Here is a 24244-nt window from a genome sequence, read left to right on the forward strand (position 1 = left end):
GTAAACCAGTGGGCAGGAATTCACTCTGTCTCTGCCTCTCAAATAAATATGACATAATAAAAAAAATTAAGTAATATTACCAACCCCCCCCAAAAATTTTAAAAACAATGCCAGAATAACTGAGTCTCCATATGCAAAGGAATATTTTTCCCTATCTCAAACCACACACAAAAATTAACTCAAAATGGATTCTAGATCTAAGTATAAAAAGTAAAACTTGGTATCTCCTAGAGGAAAACAGAGGATAAATGTCCAGGCCCTTCTGTTAGGCAATTCTTAGAGGTGACATTAAAAGTACAAGCTAAAAAAAAAGACAAACTGAACTTGGTCAACATTGAAAACGTTCATGCATCAAAGGATACCATGTAGAAACTGTATAAGGGTGGGTATTTGGCACGGTGATTAAAACATTGCTTGCGACACCTGTATCTCATATCAGGGTGTCTGGATTCAGTTCTGGCTTCTCTGGTTTGGATCTAGCTTCCTGGATATTGGTTCTACCACTTACTGGGCTGAGGGACTGTAAAGAAGTTAGTTAACCTCAGTCTGCTTTTGGTTTCCTAATAAGAAAAGAAGGAATGCATACCCTGCAAGGCAGCAGATGGGAGACTCAGATTGAGTTCCTAACTCCTGGCTTCAGCCTGGCCCATCCCTGCCTGTTGTGGGTATTTGGGCTGTGAATCAACAGATGGAAGATTTCTTTCTCCTTTTCTGCCTTTCAAATAAAATGAAAATATACAAATAAAAAATTTGTTTTTTGGAAACACAAAACTTTTTTTTTGGGGGGAGACACAATTTTTTTTTTGTTTTGTTTGTTTTTTGGCCACTGCCTGGATTGCTGGCATCCCGTTTGAGTGCTGGTTCCAGTCCTAGCTGTTCCACTTTAGATCCAGTTCCCTGCCTTAAAAAAAAAAAAAAAAAAAAAAAAAAAAAAAAACAGAAGAAGAAAATGAACACAACCCATATATCTGATAAGAAACTTGTACCCAGAAAAATAACTCTTAGAATAACAAAAATACTAGTAACTCAATTTTAAAAATAAGGCAGGCAGGCACTTGGCATAGTGGTTAAGACATGGCTAGGGTTGTCTGCATCTCACATCAGAGTGCTAGGGTTAAAGTCCTGACTCTGCTCTTGAGTCCATCTTCCCACTAATGCACATATTTGGGAGCAACAGGTGATGATTCAAGTACTTGGGTCCCTGCCAACTCCCTGGGAGACCCAGACTAGTCCCTGGATGCTGGCTTTAGCATGGCTTAACCCTTGCCACTGTGGGCATTTGGGTACTGAACCAGCAGATGAGAGATCTCTGTCTGTCTCCCTGTCTTTGAAATAAATAAATAAAAATAGGCAATAGGTATATATTGATTTCCATTCACACAACATGTCCAGAATAGGCAATCCATAAAGCAAATAGATTAGTAGTTCCCAGGGTCTTGATGGAGGCTGAACGAGCTGAGACTGCTAACAGGTACAAGGTTTCTTTTTGGGGTGCTAAAAATATTCTGGAATTAGAGCTGGTGATAGTGCCACAACTCTGTGAGTGTATAGAAATCACTGAACCAAATGCTCTAAATGAGTGAATTTTACATTATATGAATAAAGTTCAATGAGTTGAACCCCTCCCTTCCAAAAAAAAAAAAATCCTACCTAAAAATTCTAACTAGCCTAAAGGCAACTAATTAATGTTAAGAGTTTCCAATAATTTACCAACTATTTTCATTCATTAATATAGAACTTCAATACTCTTTGAAGTGGTGGAAGCCATGAGTTTGTAGGATAGCAGGAACCAAATTCCTAATTAGTCAGGAGACTTCAGTCAGGCAAATGCTTAATGCCAAGATGACAGACTGGAGTTAACTGGGATGGAGTAAGATGAGGTGAAATATGATTAGGGGACAGAGTGTTGGGGGAATTGGAAAGGTGGAATATACAGTCCCACTATAGTTCCCTTCTTCCTGCTACTCATCCTGGGACTGTTAGGCTACAAAGGGAACTACAGGCCTCAAGAAGTAAGAAGATGGACAACAAGCAGCTGAATGCCCTCTATATTCCCCACCCTGGGAACGGAGAGGGCTAAAATGAGGCACTCAAGAATCCTTCATGTAAAGATGAATGAGGAACAGAGACAAAATATTTCCCACAGAATAATTCCACACACACACACACACACACACAAACACTCCAATAGACATGAAAGTATTCCACTGTAAAGAAAAATACCCAATAAAATCATCAGAACAAAAATTCACTGATGATTTTGTAAAATAGTCCAACAAAAAACGTTAAGTATGTGTAGAAAATGGCAAAGAAATGCATTTCAAAAGAACAAGACACTACGAATCAAAAACCAAGGAAAATAAGAACAGATACAAAACCAATCAGCAATCTTGAAGACAAAAAAGTCATTATAGCTAAAAACGTAAATAGATAAGCTTTAGTTCACACAAAAGAAGGAATTTAGTTAACTGGGAGGGAGGTAGGGGAATTCACTTAGAATTCGACAGAGAAAGAAATAAAATATGAAAGGACAAAGATAACATGAAGTGACCGATTAAGAAGCTCTTAGGGTGCTAGTGTTTGGCCCAGATGTTAAGCACCCTTTAGGCGCTGGCATCTCGTATTGGAGTATCTGGATTTGAGTCTGGACTCTGCTCCCAATTCCGGATTTCTACTAACATAAACCCTGAGAGGCAGTAGGTATTGGTTCATGTAGCTGTGTCCTTGCCACCCTCATGGGAGACCTGGAACAGGCTCTAATCTCCAGCATGAACCAGCCCCAGGAGTTGCCGGCATTTGGGGGAGGGAACCAGTGGCTAGGAGCTCTGTATGTGTCTCTCTGCATCTCAAATGCATAAATAATTTTTTCTTAATATTTATTTATTTATTTGAAAGGCAGAGTTGCAGAGAGGCAGAGGGAGACAGAGACATCTTCCTTTCACTGGCTTACTCCCCAAATGGGGGTATCGCTGGAGCTGGGCCTATCCAAAGCCAGGAGCCAGGAACTTCTACCAGGTCTCCCATGAAGGTGCAGAGGCCCAAAGACTCGGGCCATCTTCTACTGCTTTCCCAGGCAGTAATAGAGAGCTGGATCAGAAGTGGAACATTGAAGACTTGAATGAGTGTCCATATGGGATGCCAGAATTGCAGGCAGTGGTTTTACCTGCTACGCCACAGCGCTGGCCCCTAAATAAATTTTTTAATTTAATCTTATTATTTTTTTAGATTTATTTATTTGAAAGTCAAAACAAAATTCTTGTTCTTTGTTCTCACACAGGGAGAGAAGGGAAGAGGTAGAGAGAGAGAGAGGTGGAGAGGTAGAGAGAGAGTAAGAGAGAGAGAGAGAGGTCTTCCATCTGCTGATTCACTCCCCAATTGGCCACAATGGCGGGAGCTTGTGCTGATCCAAAACCAGGAGCCAGGAGCTTCCTTGGGGTCTCCCACATTTGTGCAGGGGCTCAAGGACTTGGGCCATCTTCTATTGCTTTCCCAGGCCATAGCAGAGAGCTGGATCAGAAGTGGAGCAGCCGGGACTTGAACCAGCGCCCATATGGGATGCTGGCTCTTGCAGGCAGCGGCTTTATCCACTACACCACAGCGCCGGCCCCCCTAAATAAATTTTTAAAAGATGTAAATACCTCTAGATGAAAATCCAGAAGATTAAAAGTAAAAGTAAATAATAGATAACAATATTGAAAATTTATAGCTAAATACTTTCCAGAACATTTCCAGAGAAAATATATTCTCAAATTAAAAAGAACACAGTATACTGACTAGAAACCAAGCCTCACCAAAGCCTAACACTGTGAAATTTCAGTACAATGAGAACAAAGAGAATATCCTAAAATATTCCTCAGAAAACATATGCAGATTAGAAATCATAATGGCTTTTAGAATCCAGAAGACAGTGGGGACTATCTTTAAAATTCTGTAGGAAAATAATTTCCTACCTAGAAGCTTATATTCACATGATCATTAAAGTGAAAGCATGAAATAAAGTCATCTTTAAACATGGAAAATCCCCAAAAATATATTGTCCACACATCTATTTTTTAGATTTATTCCATCATAATTTGGGAGCAAACCAAGAGGAAGACATGAGAAATAACAGATCTACTATGTAATGTAGATGAAGAGGATTTCTGGGACTAGAGTGAGGAGAAATAGAAAAAAGAGAAGACAGATAATCTACTGCACATTGAATCAGTTTCAAAAATTTATGGCCCAAGGAAATGCATGCTTAATGTCGTAATTTACATGGAAAGTTTAGTGACAAAACATACATACCTGCGATTTTATGTCTCGATGAAGAATTTTTCTATCATGTACATGTTTCAGAGCCAAACATATCTGTACAAACCAGTCCAAAATCTAAGGAGAAAAATTAGATCTGTCATTTCATTTAAAATTAACATTTCACAGTAGTCTTTCCTGACCATAAAAATGATTTGGGTATATTTGGGGTTGAAGGGAACTAAATCCATTTAAAAAATGTTTAGGCTACAATTTCCTTTTATTTTGTAGGCACTAACATTAAGAAGATGTTCAAGCCAATTAACATAAATAATGTGTGGAGTATCTAAAATAGTAGCATCTCTTGTAAATAAAATTAAATAAAAATCTTCAGGAGTGAAAAATGGAAACTTTTTATATATTTTATAATAGTACGACAGAAGGTGATTCTCATTTTTAAAAGAATTCTGTAATACTTTTTAAAAATACAAATAAAAATCACAATATAGGAAAATAATAAGGCTGGAAATTTGAAAAGTATCTGATTTTTTTTTCCTTTTCCCACATTTACTATATGTAAACACTGTTTCTGGAATCAGTCACTTGAAGGTATAATGACTTAATGTCTACCTCAATACCAAGTATTACCAAAGTAATTCCAAGTGGATGACATTCCTAGATATAAAAATATTATTATGGGGCCAGCTCTGTGGCACAGGGGGTTAAAACTCCAGCTTACAGGGCTGGTGCCGCGGCTCAACAGGCTAATCCTCGCCTTGTGGTGCTAGCACACCAGGTTCTAGTCCCAGTCGGGGCGCCAGAATCTGTCCCGGTTGCCCCTCTTCCAGGCCAGCTCTCTGCTGTGGCCTGGGAAGGCAGTGGAGGATGGCCCAAGTGCTTGGGCCCTGCACCCCATGGGAGACCAGGAGAAGCACCTGGCTCCTGCCTTTGGATCAGCGCCGTGCGCCGGCCGCAGCGGCCATTGGAGGGTGAACCAATGGCAAAGGAAGACCTTTCTCTCTGTCTCTGTCTCTGTCTCTCTCCACTCTGCCTGTCAAAAAAAAAAAAAAAAAAAAAAAAAAAGCAACTCCAGCTTATAGCACTGGCATCCCATATGGGCAGCAGTTCAAGTCCCAGCTGCTCCACTTCTGATTCAGTTCCCTGCTACTGCACCTAAGAAAGCAGTGGAGGAAGGTCCAAGTCTTTGGACCCCTAAACCACTGTTGGAGCCCGGAAGAAGCTCCTGGCTTCCGATCAGCTCAGCTCCAGCTGCTGCGGCCATTTGAGGAGTGAACCAGTGGATGGAAGACCTCTTTCTGTCTCTACCTTTCTCTGTGACTTTTTCAAATAAATAAATCTTAAAAAAAAAAAAAAAATCACTCATGAAATTACAAAAAAAACCATGGGCTATTTTCCAAAATCTTAGTTGAAGCAGGACTTTCAAAACATGACAGCAACCATTCAAATCACAAGAGAAAGACTGATAAAGCTGATAAATCTGTATGGCAAAATAAATTATCAAGTTTAATAATAAATGGAGAAGGTGCTTGCAATATAATTCATAGATTGCTATTTCTCTTACATCAAAATGTTCTTCCAAGTCACTGAGAAAAATACTAGCAGTAAAAACATGAACAAAAAAATGCAAAAGTAAGTGATGGAGAGAAAATGTCAATAAATATGAATGCAAAATATAAACCTCCCTCCAACTTAAAAATAACTAAACAGGATATCATTTTGACTTTACTACAATGAAATATTATACAATGTTGGCCAAATGTGGGAAAATAACACTTTTCATATCCTGTTTGTCAGAAGGTTAACTATAGTCATCTGGCAAAGTATAATTACAGAACTTCTAGTACAGTGCTTCCTTTATTCCCCTAAGTAAAAGTATGCAATTAAAATTAAGAAAGGTGATAATGAGAAATGCGCCAGGAATTTAGAGAAGGAAAAGATCACAGGATATTACAGCAGTTACAGAAAATTTAAAGAAGCAAGACTAGTTGAGCTTTAAAAAAGTGGTTGAAAAAGAGTTGGTGGGGGGGATAGCATAGTGACATAGTGGGTTAAGATGATGCATGCAATGCCTGGCTTCCCATTTGAGCACTGGTTTGAGTCCTGGCTGCCCTGCTTCCAAACCAGCTTCCTGCTAATGTGCCTGGGAAAGCAGCAGAAGTGCGTGAGTCCCAGCCACCCAAATGGGAAACCAGGATGGAGTTCCAGGGTCCTGGTTTAGGAATGGCCCAGCCTTGGCCATTGAGGCCATTTGGGGAGTGAATCAATGAATGGAAGATCTCTCCCTGTCTCTCTGTAATTCGCCTTTCAAATAAATAGGTATGGCCAGCGCCGCGGCTCACTAGGCTAATCCTCCGCCTTGCGGCGCCGGCACACCGGGTTCTAGTCCTGGTCGGGGCACCGGATTCTGTCCCGGTTGTCCCTCTTCCAGGCCAGCTCTCTGCTGTGGCCCGGGAGTGCAGTGGAGGATGGCCCAAGTGCTTGGGCCCTGCACCCCATGGGAGACCAGGAGAAGCACCTGGCTCCTGCCATCAGATCAGCGCGGTGCGCTGGCCGCAGCGCACCTGCCGCGGCGGCCATTGGAGGGTGAATCAACGGCAAAAAGGAAGACCTTTCTCTCTGTCTCTCTCTCTCACTGTCCACTCTGCCTGTCAAAAAAAAAAAAAAAAAAAAAATAGGTAAATCACAACAACAACAAAAAAGTGTTGGGTGGAAGTCATTACTAAAATAAAATAATCAGAATAAATACACAGGAAGGAAAATAAACTGTACAAACACAAGGCCCAGTATCTAGAAACAAAGTGTATGCTCAATAAACATCTGATATAATAAATGAAGAGGTGCAGGGAAAGAATAGAAAAAATAGGCTGCTCAAGTAGAATAAGGACATATTTTAGAGACCCTAAAATCAAAACAGATTAGATTTAACTCAGTTGCCAATGCAAAGCTTCTAGAATTGGAGTTACCAGGCAAAGCCTAATTTTAGGAAGGTCTGATTTGGCACCAGTAAGTCAGATTGACAAGATATAGAATACTTAACCAGCGATGATGAATAATTAAGTTTACATAGATGTGTGTCTAACATCTATTCTTACAGACTTATAATGAGGGTGAGAAAACTATTCAAAGGTGGGAGGTAGACAAAAATGTGACCAAGATTTAGACATTACACCAAATTGCTCTAGTAGCTATAATTAACATTTATGGTTAAAAATAAATGCATATACTAATCAGCACACTTTCAACTAACAGGAGTCAATCTCCTACATACTAACTTACTTGATCTTCTTGAAACAAAATGCCTCTTTGAGCATTTATTCGTTTAAACAGATCCCCTCCTTCACAGTAATCCATCACTATGTAGAGAGAACCATTTTCTACAAAACATAACCATAACATTTCATTAAAATAAAGATATATAAAAAGCATAGCTAAATTATGGGTACGTAAAGTTTTCTAGAAAGCAGCAACTAAACAGAAAACAGAAGCATACTTAATAGAACTGAGGAGCAAATTCAAGGCACACTGGTCAGACAGCTTGTATAATGACAGGATAACAGGAAACTCCATTAGCAACAATTTTTCTATCAAGAAAATCCTGGGGCTGGTGCTGCGGCATAGTAGGTTAAGCCTCCGCCTGCAGTGCTGGCATACCGTATGGGCACCGGTTCAAGTTCCAGCTGCTCTACTTCTGATCCAGCTCCCTGCTAATGCCCAGAGAAAGCAGCAGAAAATGGCCCAAGTGCTTAGGACCCTGAACTCGCATAGGAGACCTGGGAGAAGCTCCTGCCTCCTGGCTTCAGATTGGCTTAGCTCCAGCCATTGCAGCCATTTGGGAAGTGAACCCACAGAAGGAAGACTTCTCTGTCTCTTCCCTCTCTCTCTCTGTAATTCTATGAAATGAATAAACAAATCTTAAAAAAAAAATAAAGACTATACCATCTTACTGGATAGTGGTGTTCACATTGACCATCATCTCTGAAATGTAGACAAAATGCATACAGATATACTTTATTTTATTCAATACTACATTTCTTAAATGTCATATATAAAATCATGTTTCTCCACCAATATGTCAGATGGTTAATCTTAGTTTCTAAATTACCATTAATTTTCAACTTCGTTTTATCTATTTGAATCAAGTTTTTATCAGACAAAATAATAAACACTATGATAAACTCCAAGGATTCAACTGTAAAAAGGCAATCTCTACTCTCTTGGAGTTTTCTTTGATTTCACTGTTCTTTACCTGAAAAATGGCTTCCAAGAAAGCATTTGCATCCATTTTGATTAAAGCAAGGGTGAGGAAGGCTCGGTATATGGAACATTTAAGACCCACAAAATCATTTGGTCTGGTTTTGCCAAGGCAGCTGCAGGTGGGGCTCAAAATTCAATAAATCTAAAGCAGGATAATTTCTAAGTTGATAATTTTGTATGGCTCACCAATGACATTATAAATATCCAAATGGCTGTTGGCAGAAAAAGATCCCCTACTCTTGAAGTGATAGATTCAAGACAAGAGCTGCTGAGGCCATGATTCTATATCAAGATAAACAAAAATAATTTCCTCGTCTTCCATGACAAATATTCAAAATAATGTTAAAATTTACATTTTTAAACTAAGTTGCTTTTTTAAAAAAATTAGATTTAAAATGCTTATATAAATTATTTTTAATTATTCAAGAGGATAATTAAATATTTGTGTTCCCAAAAAGCTTTAAAAAAAAATTAAAGAGAAGTTCAAAGGGCTATATAGAATAGAGAGAAAATGATCTTAGTACTGCACAGGGACTGTGACCAAATATATATCCATAAGATAAAAATATACCATAAAAATTTATTTTTAAGGTTTATTTATTTGAGATAGAGGGACACACACACAGATATTCCGTCGCTCTCCAAATTGCTGCAATGGCTGGGGCTAGGCCAGGCTAAAGCCAAGAGCCTAAAACCCCATCTGGGTCTCCCAAGCAGGTGGAGGTGCCCAAGGAATTGGGCCACCTTCTACTACATTCCCAGACTATTAGTAGAAAGCTGGATGAGAAGTAGACTAGAACCAGTGGTCTGATATGGGATGGTGGCATTGCAGGTGGCAGCTTAAATTACTACACAACAACACCAGCCCCTACATCATACGAATTTTAGAATGAACCTCTAAGTTGAGGTTGGAGAGCTTGTGAAACACAGGAATTCTTATCCCTTTTAGCCTAAAAGTTCACCGCTATAGAGATACTGCTGTAGTAGGCAAAGTGTAAGATGTCGGAGCTGGTATTGTGGCACAGCAGGTTAAGCCACAGCTTGCAATGCCTACATCTCATATCAGAGTGCTGGCTTGATTACTAACTGCTCCACCAATTATTTTTTTTTTTTTTGGGGGGGGGGTACTCCACTTTGATACAATTTCCTGATAATGAGCCTAGGAAAGCAGGGGAGGATGGCACTAGTACTTAGGTCCCTGCCTCCTACATGGGAGACCATAATGGAGTTCCTGGCTCCTGGTTTTGGTCTGGCCCAGGCCTAGCTGTTACAAGCATTTGGGGAGTCAACCAGTAGATAGAAGATCTCTCTCTCTCTCTCTCTTTCTCTCTCTCTCTCCCTCCCTCCCTCCTTCCCTCCCTTTCAAATAAATAAATACGTATTTATAATAAAATAAAATTCTGGTGATGAAAGAGAAAGGAACCTAGGACCACCATTGTAGTATAGCAAGTTAAGCTGCCAGAATCCCATTTAGGAGAGCCAGTTTGATCCCAGCTACTCTGCTTTTTATCTAGCTTCCTGTATTGCACCTAGGAAGACAAAGGATGATGGCCTAAGGATTTTGGCCCCTGTCATCCACATGGGAGACCAAAATGGAGTTCCTGGCAGGTGACTAGGTCTGACCCACACCTGGATGTTACAGCCATTTAGGGAGAGTGAATCAGCAGTTGGAAGACCTGTGTGTGTGTGTGTGTGTGTTTGTCCTAGGTAGCTTCCTCTCTATCACTCTGTCTTTCAAATAAATAATCCTTTTTTAAAAAGGAAAAGAGAAAAGAAACTAAAAATCAGATGCTAGGGGAAAGATAAATAAAGGAAATTCAAGTTCCTGTGAAGGACGACTTGGTTACCATGGTACTCTTTCACGTAAGATACATCTTCATTTTACTGCCATCATTTAAAAAAAAATACATAAACTGGGTACTTTATGATATATTAAGTGAACCTTTTTTTTAATATTTAAAAATTTATTTCAAAGGCAGAGTAACAGAGAGAAGAGACAGATATCTTCGTCTGCTGGTTCACTTCCCAAATAGCTGAAACAGCTAGGTCTAGGCCAGGCCAAAGCCAAAATCCAAGAACTCTACTCTGGTCTCCCACATGGGTGGCAGGGAGCCAAGTGTTCGGGTTATATTCTGCTGCATTTCCAGGAATATTAGCAAGAAGCTGGATGAAAGCAGAATTCCCAGGACTTGAACCGGCACTCGAATATGGAATGCTGGCAGTGCAATCAGCAGCTTAACCCACTGTGCCACAATGCTAGCCCCATTATTTATTTATTTATTTATTTATTTTTTTGACAGGCAGAGTGGACAGTGAGAGAGAGAGACAGAGAGAAAGGTCTTCCTTTGCCGTTGGTTCACCCTCCAATGGCCGCTGCAGCCGGCGCACCGCGCTGATCCGATGGCAGGAGCCAGGTACTTATCCTGGTCTCCCATGGGGTGCAGGGCCCAAGCACTTGGGCCATCCTCCACTGCCTTCCCGGGCCACAGCAGAGAGCTGGTCTGGAAGAGGGGCAACCAGGACAGAATCCGGCGCCTTGACCAGGACTAGAACCTGGTATGCTGGTGCCGCAAAGCGGAGGATTAGCCTAGTGAGCCGCAGCGCCAGCTCAGCCCCATATTTTTTAAAAACTATGTTTGACTTTAATACCTTGCTCATCTGGTTTTAAAAAAAAAAGTGATTTTGGCTCTAATTCACACTCTGAAACTGGTATGTAGTATGACCCTCAAAGTCATTTCAACTATCTTCTAGTAGGTATGGAAATTTTTTTCTGCCAAGGGCCATTTGGATATTTATAACACCATATGTGGGCCACACAAAATCATTAACTTAAAAATTAGCCTGGAATTGGGGAAGCAACACATGACTAAGGTCTTCCAGTTCCACTTCTAGACTTGGGCTCACTGTTCCAGTTTCTAGGCTTTTTCTGAAGAAACCTAAACACTGTGCTCAATAATTACTCTTGAGGTCACATGGTATACTCTGCTGACCCTGTAGGACCAAAGAAATCACCTAATAAAGAGCTTACCCCTGGGGCCAGCGCTGTCAATGCCTCAGCCTGCAGTGCCAGCATCCCATATGGGTGCCAGTTTGAGTCTCGGCTGCTCCACTTCCAACCCAGCTCCCTGCTATGGCCTGGGAAAGCAAGAGAAGATGGCCCAAGCCCTTGGGCCCCTGCACCTGCATGGGAGACCCAGAAGAAGCTCCTGCTTCCTGGCTTTAGCCTGGCTTAGCCCTTCTGTTGCAGCCACTGGGGGAGTAGATGAAAGATCTGTCTGTCTCTCTTTCCTGTCTATGTAACTATCAGCCTTTCAAATAAATAAATAAATCTTAAGAAAAAAAAGCAAAAAATTTATATTCTTTTTCTTTCCTGAGAATACAATTCACAAAAAAGTCTCCACAGTGAGAATATCCAAAAATCATTAATGGCTTAGGACTTATTCTGAAAGCTCTTAGAAAATATATCTGACCTTCAAATGATTCTCTATATTGGACAATATTTGGATGCTTCATGTTGGCCAATACTGCAACTTCTCTCCTTGATTCTTCCCTTTCTTTACTGGACATCTTAAATGGAAAGAAAACAGAAAACAGTAAACTAAAAAACCAATACTCAACCTGAAAGTCCACCAGTAAGACAGTGGTTAAAAAAAGTAATAGCACCAAAATATAAAATATACCTAGAAGTTAAAAAGAGAAAGTGAAATCTAATTTAAAACATTTTTTGTGTTTTTTCTTTTAAATTTTACTTATGGTATACGAATTTCATATATACAGATTTAGGAATACAGTGATTCTTCCTACCCTACTCTCCCTCCTGCCCACACTCCAATCCTTTCTCCTCTCCTTCCTATTTCCACTCTTAATTTTTACAAAGATCTATTTTCAGTTTACTTTACACTCATAAGAATAACAATACACTAAGCCGGCGCCGTGGCTCACTAGGCTAATCCTCCGCCTAGCGGCGCCGGCACACCGGGTTCTAGTCCCGGTCGGGGCGCCGGATTCTGTCCCGGTTGCCCCTCTTCCAGGCCAGCCCTCTGCTGTGGCCAGGGAGTGCAGTGGAGGATGGCCCAGGTGCTTGGGCCCTGCACCCCATGGGAGACCAGGAAAAGCACCTGGCTCCTGGCTCCTGCCATCGGATCAGCGCGGTGCGCCGGCCGCGGCAGCCATTGGAGGGTGAACCAACGGCAAAGGAAGACCTTTCTCTTTGTCTCTCTCTCTCACTGTCCACTCTGCCTGTCAAAAAAAAAAAAAAAAAAAGAATAACAATACACTATAAAGAGTTCAACAAACAGTATGAGGAAAAAAAATACTGTTCCTCAACAGTGGAGACAAGAGCTGTAACAATCAACAAATCTCAGCATGTCCATTTCACTCCAATACATTACATTATAGATACTCTATTATTACCACAGATCAGGGAAAATATATGGTATTTATCATTTTGGGACTGGCTAATTACTGAGTATAATGGTTTCCAGTTGCATCCATTTTGTTGCAAAAAAAACAGGATTTAATATCTTTATCACTGAGTAATATTCCATAGTGTATATATGACATAATTTCTTTATCTAGTCATCAGCTGATGGACATCTGGGTGGATTCCATGTATTAGATATTATGAATTAAGCTGCAATGAACGTGGGGGTACAGATAACTCTTTCATATGCTGATTTCATTTCTTTTGGGTAAATTCCCAGGAGTGGAATGGCTGGGTCATATGGTAGATCTGTCTTAAGATTTCTGAGATATCTCCATACTGTCTTCCACAGTGGCTGCAACAATATATATTCCCACCAACAGTGAATTAGGGTACCTTTTCCCCCACATCTTCACATTAGTTGTTTGGTGATTTCTGTATGATAGCCATTCTTTTGGGGGTGAGGTAAAATCTTATTGTGATTTTGATTTGCATTTCTGTGATGGTTAACGATCCTGAGCATTTTTTCAAGTGCCTGTTGGCCATTTGGATTTCCTCTTGAAAAATACCTGGGGACCTACACTGTAGTACAATGGGTTAAAGCCCCAGCTTGCAGTGCCAGCATCCCAAATGGGCACTGGTTTGAGTTCCAGCTGCAACACTTGCAATCCAGCTCTCTCCTATGGCCTGGGAAAGCAGTACAAGATAGCCCAAGTCCTTGGGCCCCTGTGCCTGCGTGGGAGACGCAGAAGCAGCTCCTGGTTCCTGGCCCTTGTGGTCATTTGGGGAATGAACCAGCAGATGGAAGCCCTTTCTCTCTCTCTCTCTGGCTCTATGTCTCTCTGTAACTTTGTCTTTCAAATAAATAAAATAAATTAAAAAAAAGAAAAAGAAAAAAGATGCCCATTTCTTAACTGGATTGTTTGTTTTGTTGTTGTTGAGTTTCTTGATTCTTTACAGATTCTGGATATGAATCCTTTATCAGCTGCGTAATTTGCAAAAATTTTCTCCCATTCTGTCGGTTCTCTCTTCACTTTGCTTAGTGTTTCTTTTGCAGTGCAGTGGCTTCTCAGCTTGATGTAATCCCATTTGTCAATTTTGGCTTTGACTGCCTGCGCTTCTGGAGTCTTTTCCAAGAAGTCTTTGCCTATGCCAATATGTTGTAGAGTTTCCTCAATGTTCTCTAATAATTTGATGGTATCAGGTCATAGATTTAGGTCTTTGATTCATTTTGAGTGGATTTTTGTGTTAAGGGATAAGGAAGGGGTTCTGTTTCAGACTTCTGCACGCAGAGATCCAGTTTTCCCAGCACCATTTGTTGAAGAGATCATCCTTGTTCCAGGGATTGATTTTAGCTCCTTTATCAAGGGTAAGTTGGTTGTATATGCATGGATTGATTTCTGATGTTTCTATTCTGTTCCACTGGTCTTATATCCATTTTTTTTTTCAATTTAAAACATTTTAAGATGTCAAAACTGAGCTTTCTAAACACAAAAACACAGGCACACATCACAGAAGAAAAAATAATCCTGGAAGGATATAGACTATTCTGAAATGGGATTATGAGAGTCTTCAAGTTACACATAGCCATATCTGTTTAAAAAAACTCTCTAAAAACTAGCCCTATTGCAACCAAATTATCACTACTGTAAGTAAAGGAAAAATATACTTACTCTTGAGATATTAATTTCTTTGATAACATATTGTCTTCCATCTTCTGTAGATTTAACAAGAACAGCTTTTCCAAATGAACCTTCTCCAATCTTCCGTAGTCTAACATACTTCTCCATGGTTCTTATTCTAAGGCATCTTTATAGATATGCTAGACATTAAAGAAAGCAACCATTAAAAGAGGTACAGCATGTCCTCTATAACTGTAATTTTTAATTCAAAATCTAATTCCTTAGTGATTTGCTAACTTTAAAAAACAGTATTTAACATCTTTATTCAAAGTTAAGTAAATTTCCTCTTAGTTTTACTCATTCAACCTAATTATAGTTAAAAAGAGAAGATCAGCGGCTGGTGTTACGGCATAGCAGGTGAAGCCCTCTGTGATACTGACATCCCTTACGGGTGCAGTTTCTGGTCGCAGCTGCCCTACTTTCAATCTAGCTCCTTGCTAATGATGGTCTGGGAAACGCAACAGAATATGGTCCATGTGTTTGGGTCCCTGTCACCCATGTGGAAGACCCAGAAGAAGCTCCTGGCTTAGGCCTGGCTCAGCCTTGTCTGATTCCTCATCTCTGAGTCAGCAGATGGAAGATCTGTCCGTCTCTGTCTGTCTGTCTCTCCTTCTCCATCTCCCTCTTTCTCTGTAATTCTGCCTTTCAAATAAATAAATCTTTTTTAGAAAGCAAATAGTGATATTTCAATTTTATCAAAATGCTTTAGAAGCTGAGTACTACATATATCTATTTGGAGAGAAAAGTAAACTTTTTCATAAATGAATTAATAAGTAGCATTACTTTAAAATCCTTAAAAAGAATATAAGCTTAGTAAGACATCACTTTTCAAAGTTATTTAATGATGACCTTTTTCACACATTTAAATTGTTTAGAATGTTTGCAGCTGGGCTGGCTTTGTGGCACAGCAGATCAAGTGGCTGCCTGTGACACTGGCATACTGTATCAGTGTTGTTCGAATCTTGGCTACTCTGTTTCACATCCAGCTTCTCACTAATGCACCTGGGAAGGCAGTAGCACTTATACCTGGCCCAGCTTTGGTTGCTGCAGCCATTTGGGGATACAGGATCTCTAACTCTCCCTCTTTCTCTGCACTCTGCCTTTCAAATAAATCAATAAATCTTTTTTAAAATGTTTGCCATTAAAAATACATTGTAATCCATAAGTCGTACTTTGGAAAATTATATGCATTAAATAAAAGTTTAAAAAAAAAATACATTCAGATAAAATTTCTGTACATATACCTTAGTGTACTATAAGGACACCTACAGATAAATTCTGAATTCAAAAAATGAAACATACATTAAAGCTTCCAAACATATTACTTAAATGACTCATAGAAAATGTTAACCGGGCCTGCATTGCAGTGTAGCAGTTGAAGCTGCAGCCTGCAGCACTGGCATCCCATGTGGGTACCAATTCAAGTCCCAGCTACTCTATTTCCAATCTGGCTCCCTGCTGATGCACCTGGAGAATAGCAGAGGATGGTGTAGGTGCTTGGGACCCTGCACCCAACGTGGGAGACCTGGTTGAAGTTCCTGATCCTGGCTTCAGCCTGGCCCAGCAGTGGCCATTGTGCCCATTTGGAGAAAGAATCAGCAGATGGAAGATTTCTCTCCTCCTCTCTCTGCCTCTGCCTCTCCCTCTCTGTAATTCTGATTTTCAAATAAAATAAGTAATTAAAAAAAAAGTAAATAAAAAAGCTGTGTGTGAGCAAGGCTGATGAGAGCACTTACTCTTAAAAAAAAATCAACCAATTTATAGTCTAAACAGTAGTGAATAAAAATGCCTGCTACTGGGTACTCTACTGACATTGGTTATTATTTATTAAAACCTTTGAGAGGCAGTGAGAGTAATAGTTAAAGAGCATGGAAACCTTTGCATCAGAAAGCTTGTGTTTAAATCCTGGCTTTCTCATTTCTTTGTCATGTGACCTTGGTCAAGTTACTTTATGTTTCTCATTTTGTTCTTCTGTACAATATGGATAACTATATTATGTATTTACAGAACTGTTGGGATGATTAGCTAAGCAATGTACTAAGAACAGGGGTATATGGTGAGCACTGTTTCACTATTTGTTTTTGCTCATTTTTGCTAGGGAAATGGTACTTCATTTTTATTTGAATACTTTTGCTTATGAGTGAATTTAAAAAATATTTCCACATTTATTAAACATTTGTATCTCCACTCTATTGAACTTTTCACTCATATTCTTTGTCTATTTTCTACTAGGATTGTTTTTTCATTAATCTATAAAAAATTCTAGGGACCAGACTTCTGACCTAGCAGTTAAGATGCCCATGTCTCACACTGGAGTTCCTTTGTTCCTGACTCCAGCTTCCCATCAATGAAGACCCTGAGAAGTGGCAAGGGTTCAAGCAATTGGGTTCTTATCTCCCACATGGGAGACTTGGGTTATGTTTCCAGATCTTGGCTCTGGCATCAGACCAACTCTGACATTTAGGGAATGAAATGAGCAAGGAGTACTGCCTCTCAAGTAGAAAAAAAAAGGTAATAATAATAATTTAATATCCTCATGTAATGAAGCCCTTACATATAATAAGTGAATTTTCCCTTATTACTTGCTTTTCAAATTTAAATATAAAAGCCTATGTTAATTAAAAATTTTATCCTGCTTTAAAAAAAGATTTATTTGTTTATTTATTTGAAAGAGTTACAGAAAATGAGGGAGAGACATATTCCATCTGCTGGATCACTCCCCTGATCTTCACAATAGCCCACTCTGGGTGAGGCCAAAGCCGAGAGCCAGAAGATACACCTGGCTCTCCTTCATGGGTTACAGGGGCCCAAATACCTTTCCCAGGCCTTTAGTAGGGAGCTGGATCAGAAGTGGAGCAGCTAGGACAAGAACCAGAACCCATGTGGGATATGGCATCACAGGTGGCAGTTTTATCCACTATGCAACAAAGCCGTCCCAATAAATTTATCTTGATGTAAATAAATGTATTTATTTTTTCTTTATATTTATGCTTTTAATATCATACTTAGACTCTTATATAAAAATAATTAAGGTACTTAGTAGCTTTAGTAATGCCAAGTTCAGGAGCAACTAGAGTGCAATGTGCTAGGTAGTAAAGCCTAAGAGAGAAATTCATAAAAACAATAGCATGACCTACTGACAACATCACTCTGATTGCAGACATACTTGAAGTCACTAAGTTAATTTGAAGCTAGCAAACAGTTAATTTGCCCAATATGCTATCATTTATTTCATTCATAACAAGTAGGCTTCCAATTGTATCATTTGCTACAAAGAAAAAATGAACTTATGAAACTATTTTAAAATTTCTCTTATGTTTTACCATATTTCTCATTGTAAATAAATCTATCCTGTCATTTTATTTGTCACTAAATGTGCTTCACTTTATTTTACCACAAAAAATAATCTGAATTCCTTAAATAACAAAATTCATATTCTGGGCCTCTAAGACTAAAGGGCAAGATGTGGTAAAATTGATGGTTTAACTATATTTCATGAAATTTTGTGGGGAAGAGCATTTCTCTGTCTTAGAAAAATTATAACCATTTTCCATTTCAAAATTTCCACAGGAAACAAGAATGCTTCTCTTTTAGTAACTTAAAGAGAAACAAAAATTGACCCATTATCATAGCACTATAGCACCTTCTCAGTAAGTTAGAGAAAGTCATTCTAAACATATTTTCAAGCTATCTGGGCAACAGCCAAAATTTAATTTCTCCTAATCATGAAAGTTTAATATATATTACTATGCTACTTAGGAAAAAATCAAAATAAACTTATCTAAGAAAACTAAATTTCATAAATTAAATTACATTAAATGACAACTACATGAGTTTATTTCATAATTATAATTATTCTGTTAAATTTTGCTAAGACAGGAAAAACAAAATTAGTCAATTTGGCCCTTCCTCAAAATTTGGTTGCCTGTTCCTTTTGGGGACAAAACTAATAAGATGGAAGCTCCAAGAGTCCCTAATATTGCATTCCACTGCCAACCACATTACTGAGCATTGTGGTTCTAACTCAGTAAAGCATAAGAGAATCTATTTATCTAGATTAGCAGTTAAGAAAAGTGACTTGGATTGCCATCAAATAATGTCAAGTGCAGACACCTACAAAACAATGAAAGGCTAGTGATAAGTTAGTTTCAGAACAATTGACAAGTCCACTTTTCTGTAGAGTGAATATACATTAGAGGAAAAGGGAAAACATGGAAAAAATAGATTACTTTCAAGGTCATACAATATATTTAACTGAACTACTTATTTTCTAGTTATGAGACTAGACTTCTCAATTTAATTACAATACTAGAAAATTTTTCAAAAGAAAAAAAAACAAAATTGTCTATAGACCCCCACATCCAAAATCATCATAACACATACCTGAAGGAATATAAGAATATGGTTTGGACTTTATTATTCAAATTATAAATTATTATTCAAATTATAAATAAATATTTGCCTTTTCTATGCTTCAGCTTCCAATATCAAATAAAAAGCACAATACTAATTTGACTCACTCTACAGTATTAAAGTCCCTAACAATTATATTAATTTGATCTCCATTTTATATATCTGATATTTAAAAAAAGCATAAAATTAAGAGATTTTTTTGACCTCTGGGCTTTTCAAAGATTTACATGATATAACAAATAAATCAAGGAATTAAAAATCAATAGAAAAGACCAGCTGCATAATCAAAAGCTAAACATTTAACTTTTCTGGGTTTTAATTTCTTCATCTAAAAACACTAAAGCATAACATAATGCTATCGCAAAGGCTTTACCATTTCTAATGGTCAATGACTCACAGAGAAAAAAATAAAAACTAGGTCAGGAAATAGCAAATTTCAGCACTATTTATAATTGCAGTATTAGCTGCAAGGAGTAGGAATGATAGAAAAATATAGCTAAAGGCTTTCTATCAAAAAAGGCAAAAGAAGGAACCAAAACTATGGTGCAGCAGGTTAAGCTATTGCTGGCATAAACTGGTATCCCGTATGAGCACTGGTTTGAGTCCTGGCTGCTCCACTTCTAACCCAGCATCCCTGCTGATGTGACTGGGAAAGCAGTTAAAGATGATCTGAGTACTTGGGCCCCTTCACCCAAACACACCCCACTGGATTTCCAGACTCCTGGCTTTGACTGGCCAGCACAGCCTAGCCATTGCAGCCATTTGGGGACTGAACCCACGGGTGGAAGATCTGACTCCTTTCCCTCTCTCTCTGCGACTTTGCCTTTCAAATAAATAAATAAACCTTTAAAAAAAAAAAAAAAAGGAAGAAAAAGAAGTCATGATAACAATCTCTTTAACCTAATTATTTAAAGGGTAAAAAAAAAAGTGCAGGAGCAGGCGCTTGGCCTCCTGGACAAACCACCTGTTGGGACACCAGCATCCCGTAGAGGAACGGCTGGACTCGAGTCCTGCTCTGCTGCTGAGTCCAACTTTCTGCTAATGCACACTGTGGGAGGCAGCAAGTGACAGCTCATGAAGTTGTTTGCCTGTCATCCACAAGGGGGAACTGGACTGAACTCCATGCTACCTGCTTTGGCTTAGCCCAGCCCCAGCTGATGGGGGAGTTCGGGCAGTGAAGCAGCAGATTGGAGCTCTTTCTGTCTCTCTTTATTTCTCTGCTTCTCAAATGAATACTTTAAAAAAAAAAAAAGATGTTTATTTAAAAATAAGAAGGTAGAAGAAAAAAATTTTGTTATGTGTATTTTACCACAATAAAAAAAGAACAAGAAATATTATTTGTTACCCAGCAGAATGACAAAATTTGTAAATTGTATCATTACACCATATCCAAAAGATTTTTAAATAGCAGGAAATAAAACAATGGGAGTACAAATCACACTAAGGAAAACAATTAGGCAATATTACCAAGATCATATATGTAAACTCTCATTCAGTGATTTCACTTTTAAGAATTTACCCTACAGGGATGTTGTGAAGTAGCAGATTGGGCCACCACCTGTGATGCACCCATCAATATTGGAGTGTTGGTTCCAGTCCTAGCTGCTCCAATTCTGCTCCAGTTCCCTGATAATGCTCCTGGGAAAGTAGAGGGATGGCCCAAGTACTTGGGTCCCTGCCACCCACATGGGAGACCTGGATGGAATTTGAGGCTTATGGCTCTGGCTTAGCCCAGCCTCAGCTATCGGGGCCATTTAGGGAGTGAACCAGAAGATGGAAGATCTCTGTCATTCTGCCTTTGAAATTTAAACAAAGGAGGATGGAGGAATTTACTCTATAAATATTTCTAACTGTATGAAAGTGATACATAAAGTTATCATTTGCAGCACTGTTTCTAATAGCAAAGTTTAAATAACACAAAGAAGCAATTTTTATGTTGATACAAATTCCTAAAATTAGTGCTAAATTTCTAAAAAGAATCAGAGTAATAAATGTGGCATGCTATCATTAAATGGTAAAAGAAAATATATGTATATTTACATTTACTTTAATATGTTTGTGTACAAAATCAGCTACATAATCAAAGGCTAAACATCTGACTTCTCTGCGTTTTAATGTCTTCATCTAAAAACACTAAAACATAACACTATCATAAAGACCTTACCATTTCTAATAGTCAGTGACTCAAAGAGAATAAAAGAAGAAAATTACAAAAATGCAAACACATAACTATATGTAATACATCTGGAGAGATGCAGAATAAATTGGCAATAGTGATAGCCTCTAGGGAGGGAAGTGAGTATCGAGGAAGATATTTCAATCCTTTGTACTTTCTGAATTTTAAACTATATGAATATATTATCTATTTAAAATAAGAAGTGAAATTAAAAATAGAAATAATGCTATTTAAATCAATTCCTCTAATTATAATCCTTAAACAGCTCCCCATTTTCCAACTCCTGATCTTGACATTTTAAATTTTTCTGTGGCATCATGCTTCTCATGTACGTGAACTCTGCTTCAGAAAAAATATCTCCACTCCTAGACAAGTTGGACATCTTTCCTCACATTTTACTAAGAATTTCTTCAAAGCAATATTTGACAAAATGAAATTTTGTGCACTACATATAAAAAATGTCAAGGGTATGTGAAGGAAACACCTATCCCCACTGGGCTAGAGCACATGCTGATAACCATTAAGCCTGCATCAACTGCCTAAGATATTTGATGGGCAGGTTGTCCTGAAGGGAAATTTTGGTAAAGGCAATGTGAACACATTTCAAAATGTCTTGGAATTTTCTGCAGCTATAATTCATTCATCCAGCTTGCCCAGAGTAATAAATACAATTTGGAATTGTGAGAGAGGATTTATTTAACTTTTCATGGAATAAAGTCCCTTCGGTATTTCTCATTATGTGAAAAAATTGAGATTATTATTAGACTTATTTCAAAATACTTTTATTCTCTGTAAATCTATTCACACAACATTGGATGGATTCTGTAATGGGCACTGCCAACATGCAAATAAAGAACTGTGTCAAGCATTTGGCACAGTGTTAGACACCGGCATCCTGTATCAGAGTACCTGGGTTTAAGTCCTGGCTCTGCTCCCAATTTGATTCTTGTGCATCCTGGTGATAGCTTGAGAGCAGGTGATAGCTCAAGTAGTTCTGTCCCTGCCAAACATGTAGGAGACATGGTGTGAGTTCCTGGCTTGTATTTTTAGCCTGGCCCAGCCTTGGCTATTGTGGGCATTTGATCAGTAATTCAGGGGATGGAAGATAGGTGTGTGTGTGTGTACGCGCATGTGTCAGAGAGAGTGAGAGACAGCAGACATTTCAAATAAATTAAAAAAAAAAGTCAAGTTCATGACTTAAATGAGAAGACAAGAGATTAGAAAGTGTAAAATTCACTTGGAATACACTGTCAATGTATTATTCGAAAGTCAGAGTTACAGAGAGAGAGGGAGAGATATCTTCCATACACTGTCCACTTCCCAGATGGCCGAAACAGCAGGGGCTGGGCCATCTGCTGCTTTCCCAGGCCATTAGCAGGGAGGTGGATCAAAAGTAGAACAGCCAGGACTCGAACTAGCACTCACATGGGATACCCCGGGTCACAGGCTTTACCCGCTATGCCACAATGCCTGCCCCTAATAGATTATTAACATGACCTCAAAAGAACTTTTGTGGTCAAGTTCTAAAACCTTTACTGGATTCCTGACAGTGACTTTTTCTGTGCAAAAACCTGTTTTCCCACAAAGCAACCTTCTTACTTTTCACCTACAATAATAGGCAATGAAACAGAGCTGTAGATTCTCTAACATCAATCCAATCTAAACTAGAAACAAAGAACTTCTCTCCATATCTGGCTCCCCTCCACCATCTCAACAATACTGCTGCACTGTAAGGTCTTTATTAGTTTAGATTGGAAACTACTATTAAAGCTCCATAAACATTTCTAATGCAACTTCGCAAAACATAAAAAAAGTTCTACTACTTGGAGATGTTACATGACAATAATAATAAATAGGCTTGTATGAAGAGTTACAATGATCTCTTACAAAACTTTTAATGCTTTAAATACGGAAACTGAAAAATCATGAAAACTGAAACGTTAACTTAACCAGTTAACTGCTACTCATTGTCTCCTAATGAAAAGGTATATCTCCTTTAAGATAGGAGACAAGTATGATACAGGTAATTTAAATGGCTGCTAATTCTCTTTTCACTCTAGCTTTAAAAATAATGGCCAAGGACTGCTCGGTAATATACACAGTTCCTTGGAGAATTAACAGTTTAATGAGGTGGAGGGCTTTCCCGTGCAAATAAATTCTTAAGGTAAGTAGCCATGCAATCTCTACAGAAGCAAGTCTAACAAGCAGGAGTCCTCATTTCCAGTATGACTGTAGTATTTTGCCCGTCATTGCTTCCCCCAAATGCGACTCACCTTAATGACACAGGACTTTGGTAGGAATAACGGTGATGACCAGTAAGCACAGGTCCAGGTATGGCGGTCTTCCTGTTGGACTTAACGAGGCGGATGCACCATCGTGCATTTTGAAAACATCCTGAAACCAAGACTGGCTAAGCAGGAGCAGCTCACAGCCCAGAATACAAGGGGGCGCAGAGGCTCCCACACCTGACACTCGTCTGTGCTTGACACTTCAGACTTAACTCCGTGTCGCTGCGCCTAGCGCCCCAAAGGCCCACAGCGCCTGAGGAAACAAACAAACTGGTTTCTGACCCCCTTGGAAACGGCGGGTGGCGGCAGGGGCAGCGCCTCGGTGACCGCCTCTCCAACTTCACCGAGGTCGCGGCGAGTGGCCTCGGCGGGGCGTGGCGGGGAGGCGGACGGGCAGCACCTAGGAGTCAGAGGCTACCTGACTGCTTCGCACTCCTGCCTCGCAATGCCAGCTCTAGAATCCGGGATATAGGGACCACCGCTGGGAACTCCAGGGTAAGGACCCCACACGCAAGCCGCCCCAAACCCGGGCGGAGCGGGTAGGGGGTGCAGAGAAAGCAATCGGGAGGAGCGGCCGGCTAGTCACCGGCGCCGGCGTGTGACGTCAGCACGCGGTAGCCGGCGCGCCGCCGAGCTGGCGGGGAAGGAGCGGCGAGACTGGGCGGGGTCCGCGCGAGCTGAGAGCGCGGCACTGCAGGTGGGAGAGAGCATGGAGGAATGGACGGTGTGGGAGAAGAGGAACTGGAGTGAGAGG

At 39.5% G+C, this 24244-nt stretch overlaps 1 protein-coding gene across 21 annotated transcripts in view; it reads right to left on the bottom strand.

Moving 5' to 3' along the window:
- The window catches only part of NEK1 (NIMA related kinase 1), a 209821-nt gene extending 185715 nt beyond the window's left edge, over positions 1-24106 (bottom strand). For 16 of the 21 annotated variants that reach the window (XR_011386262.1, XR_011386261.1, XR_011386260.1 and 13 more), the window contains exons 1-5: positions 23476-24106; positions 14605-14753; positions 11979-12075; positions 7531-7628; positions 4288-4371 (exon numbers count right to left, since the gene is read on the bottom strand). Coding sequence is in view for 12 of the 21 variants with exons in the window: in XM_070068291.1 (XP_069924392.1) it covers positions 4288-4371; positions 7531-7628; positions 11979-12075; positions 14605-14721 (396 nt within the window). In the remaining 9 variants the exon portion in view is untranslated. Of the gene's footprint in view, positions 1-586; positions 711-4287; positions 4372-7530; positions 7629-11978; positions 12076-14604; positions 14754-22111; positions 22203-23475 lie in introns of those variants that run through there. The other 5 variants (XM_070068286.1, XM_008249720.4, XM_070068292.1 and 2 more) reach the window with 3 other exon arrangements.
- Positions 24107-24244: the final 138 nt, after the last annotated feature.

This window comes from Oryctolagus cuniculus, chromosome 2 (assembly GCF_964237555.1).
Source record: "Oryctolagus cuniculus chromosome 2, mOryCun1.1, whole genome shotgun sequence".
Classification (NCBI taxonomy): domain Eukaryota; kingdom Metazoa; phylum Chordata; class Mammalia; order Lagomorpha; family Leporidae; genus Oryctolagus; species Oryctolagus cuniculus.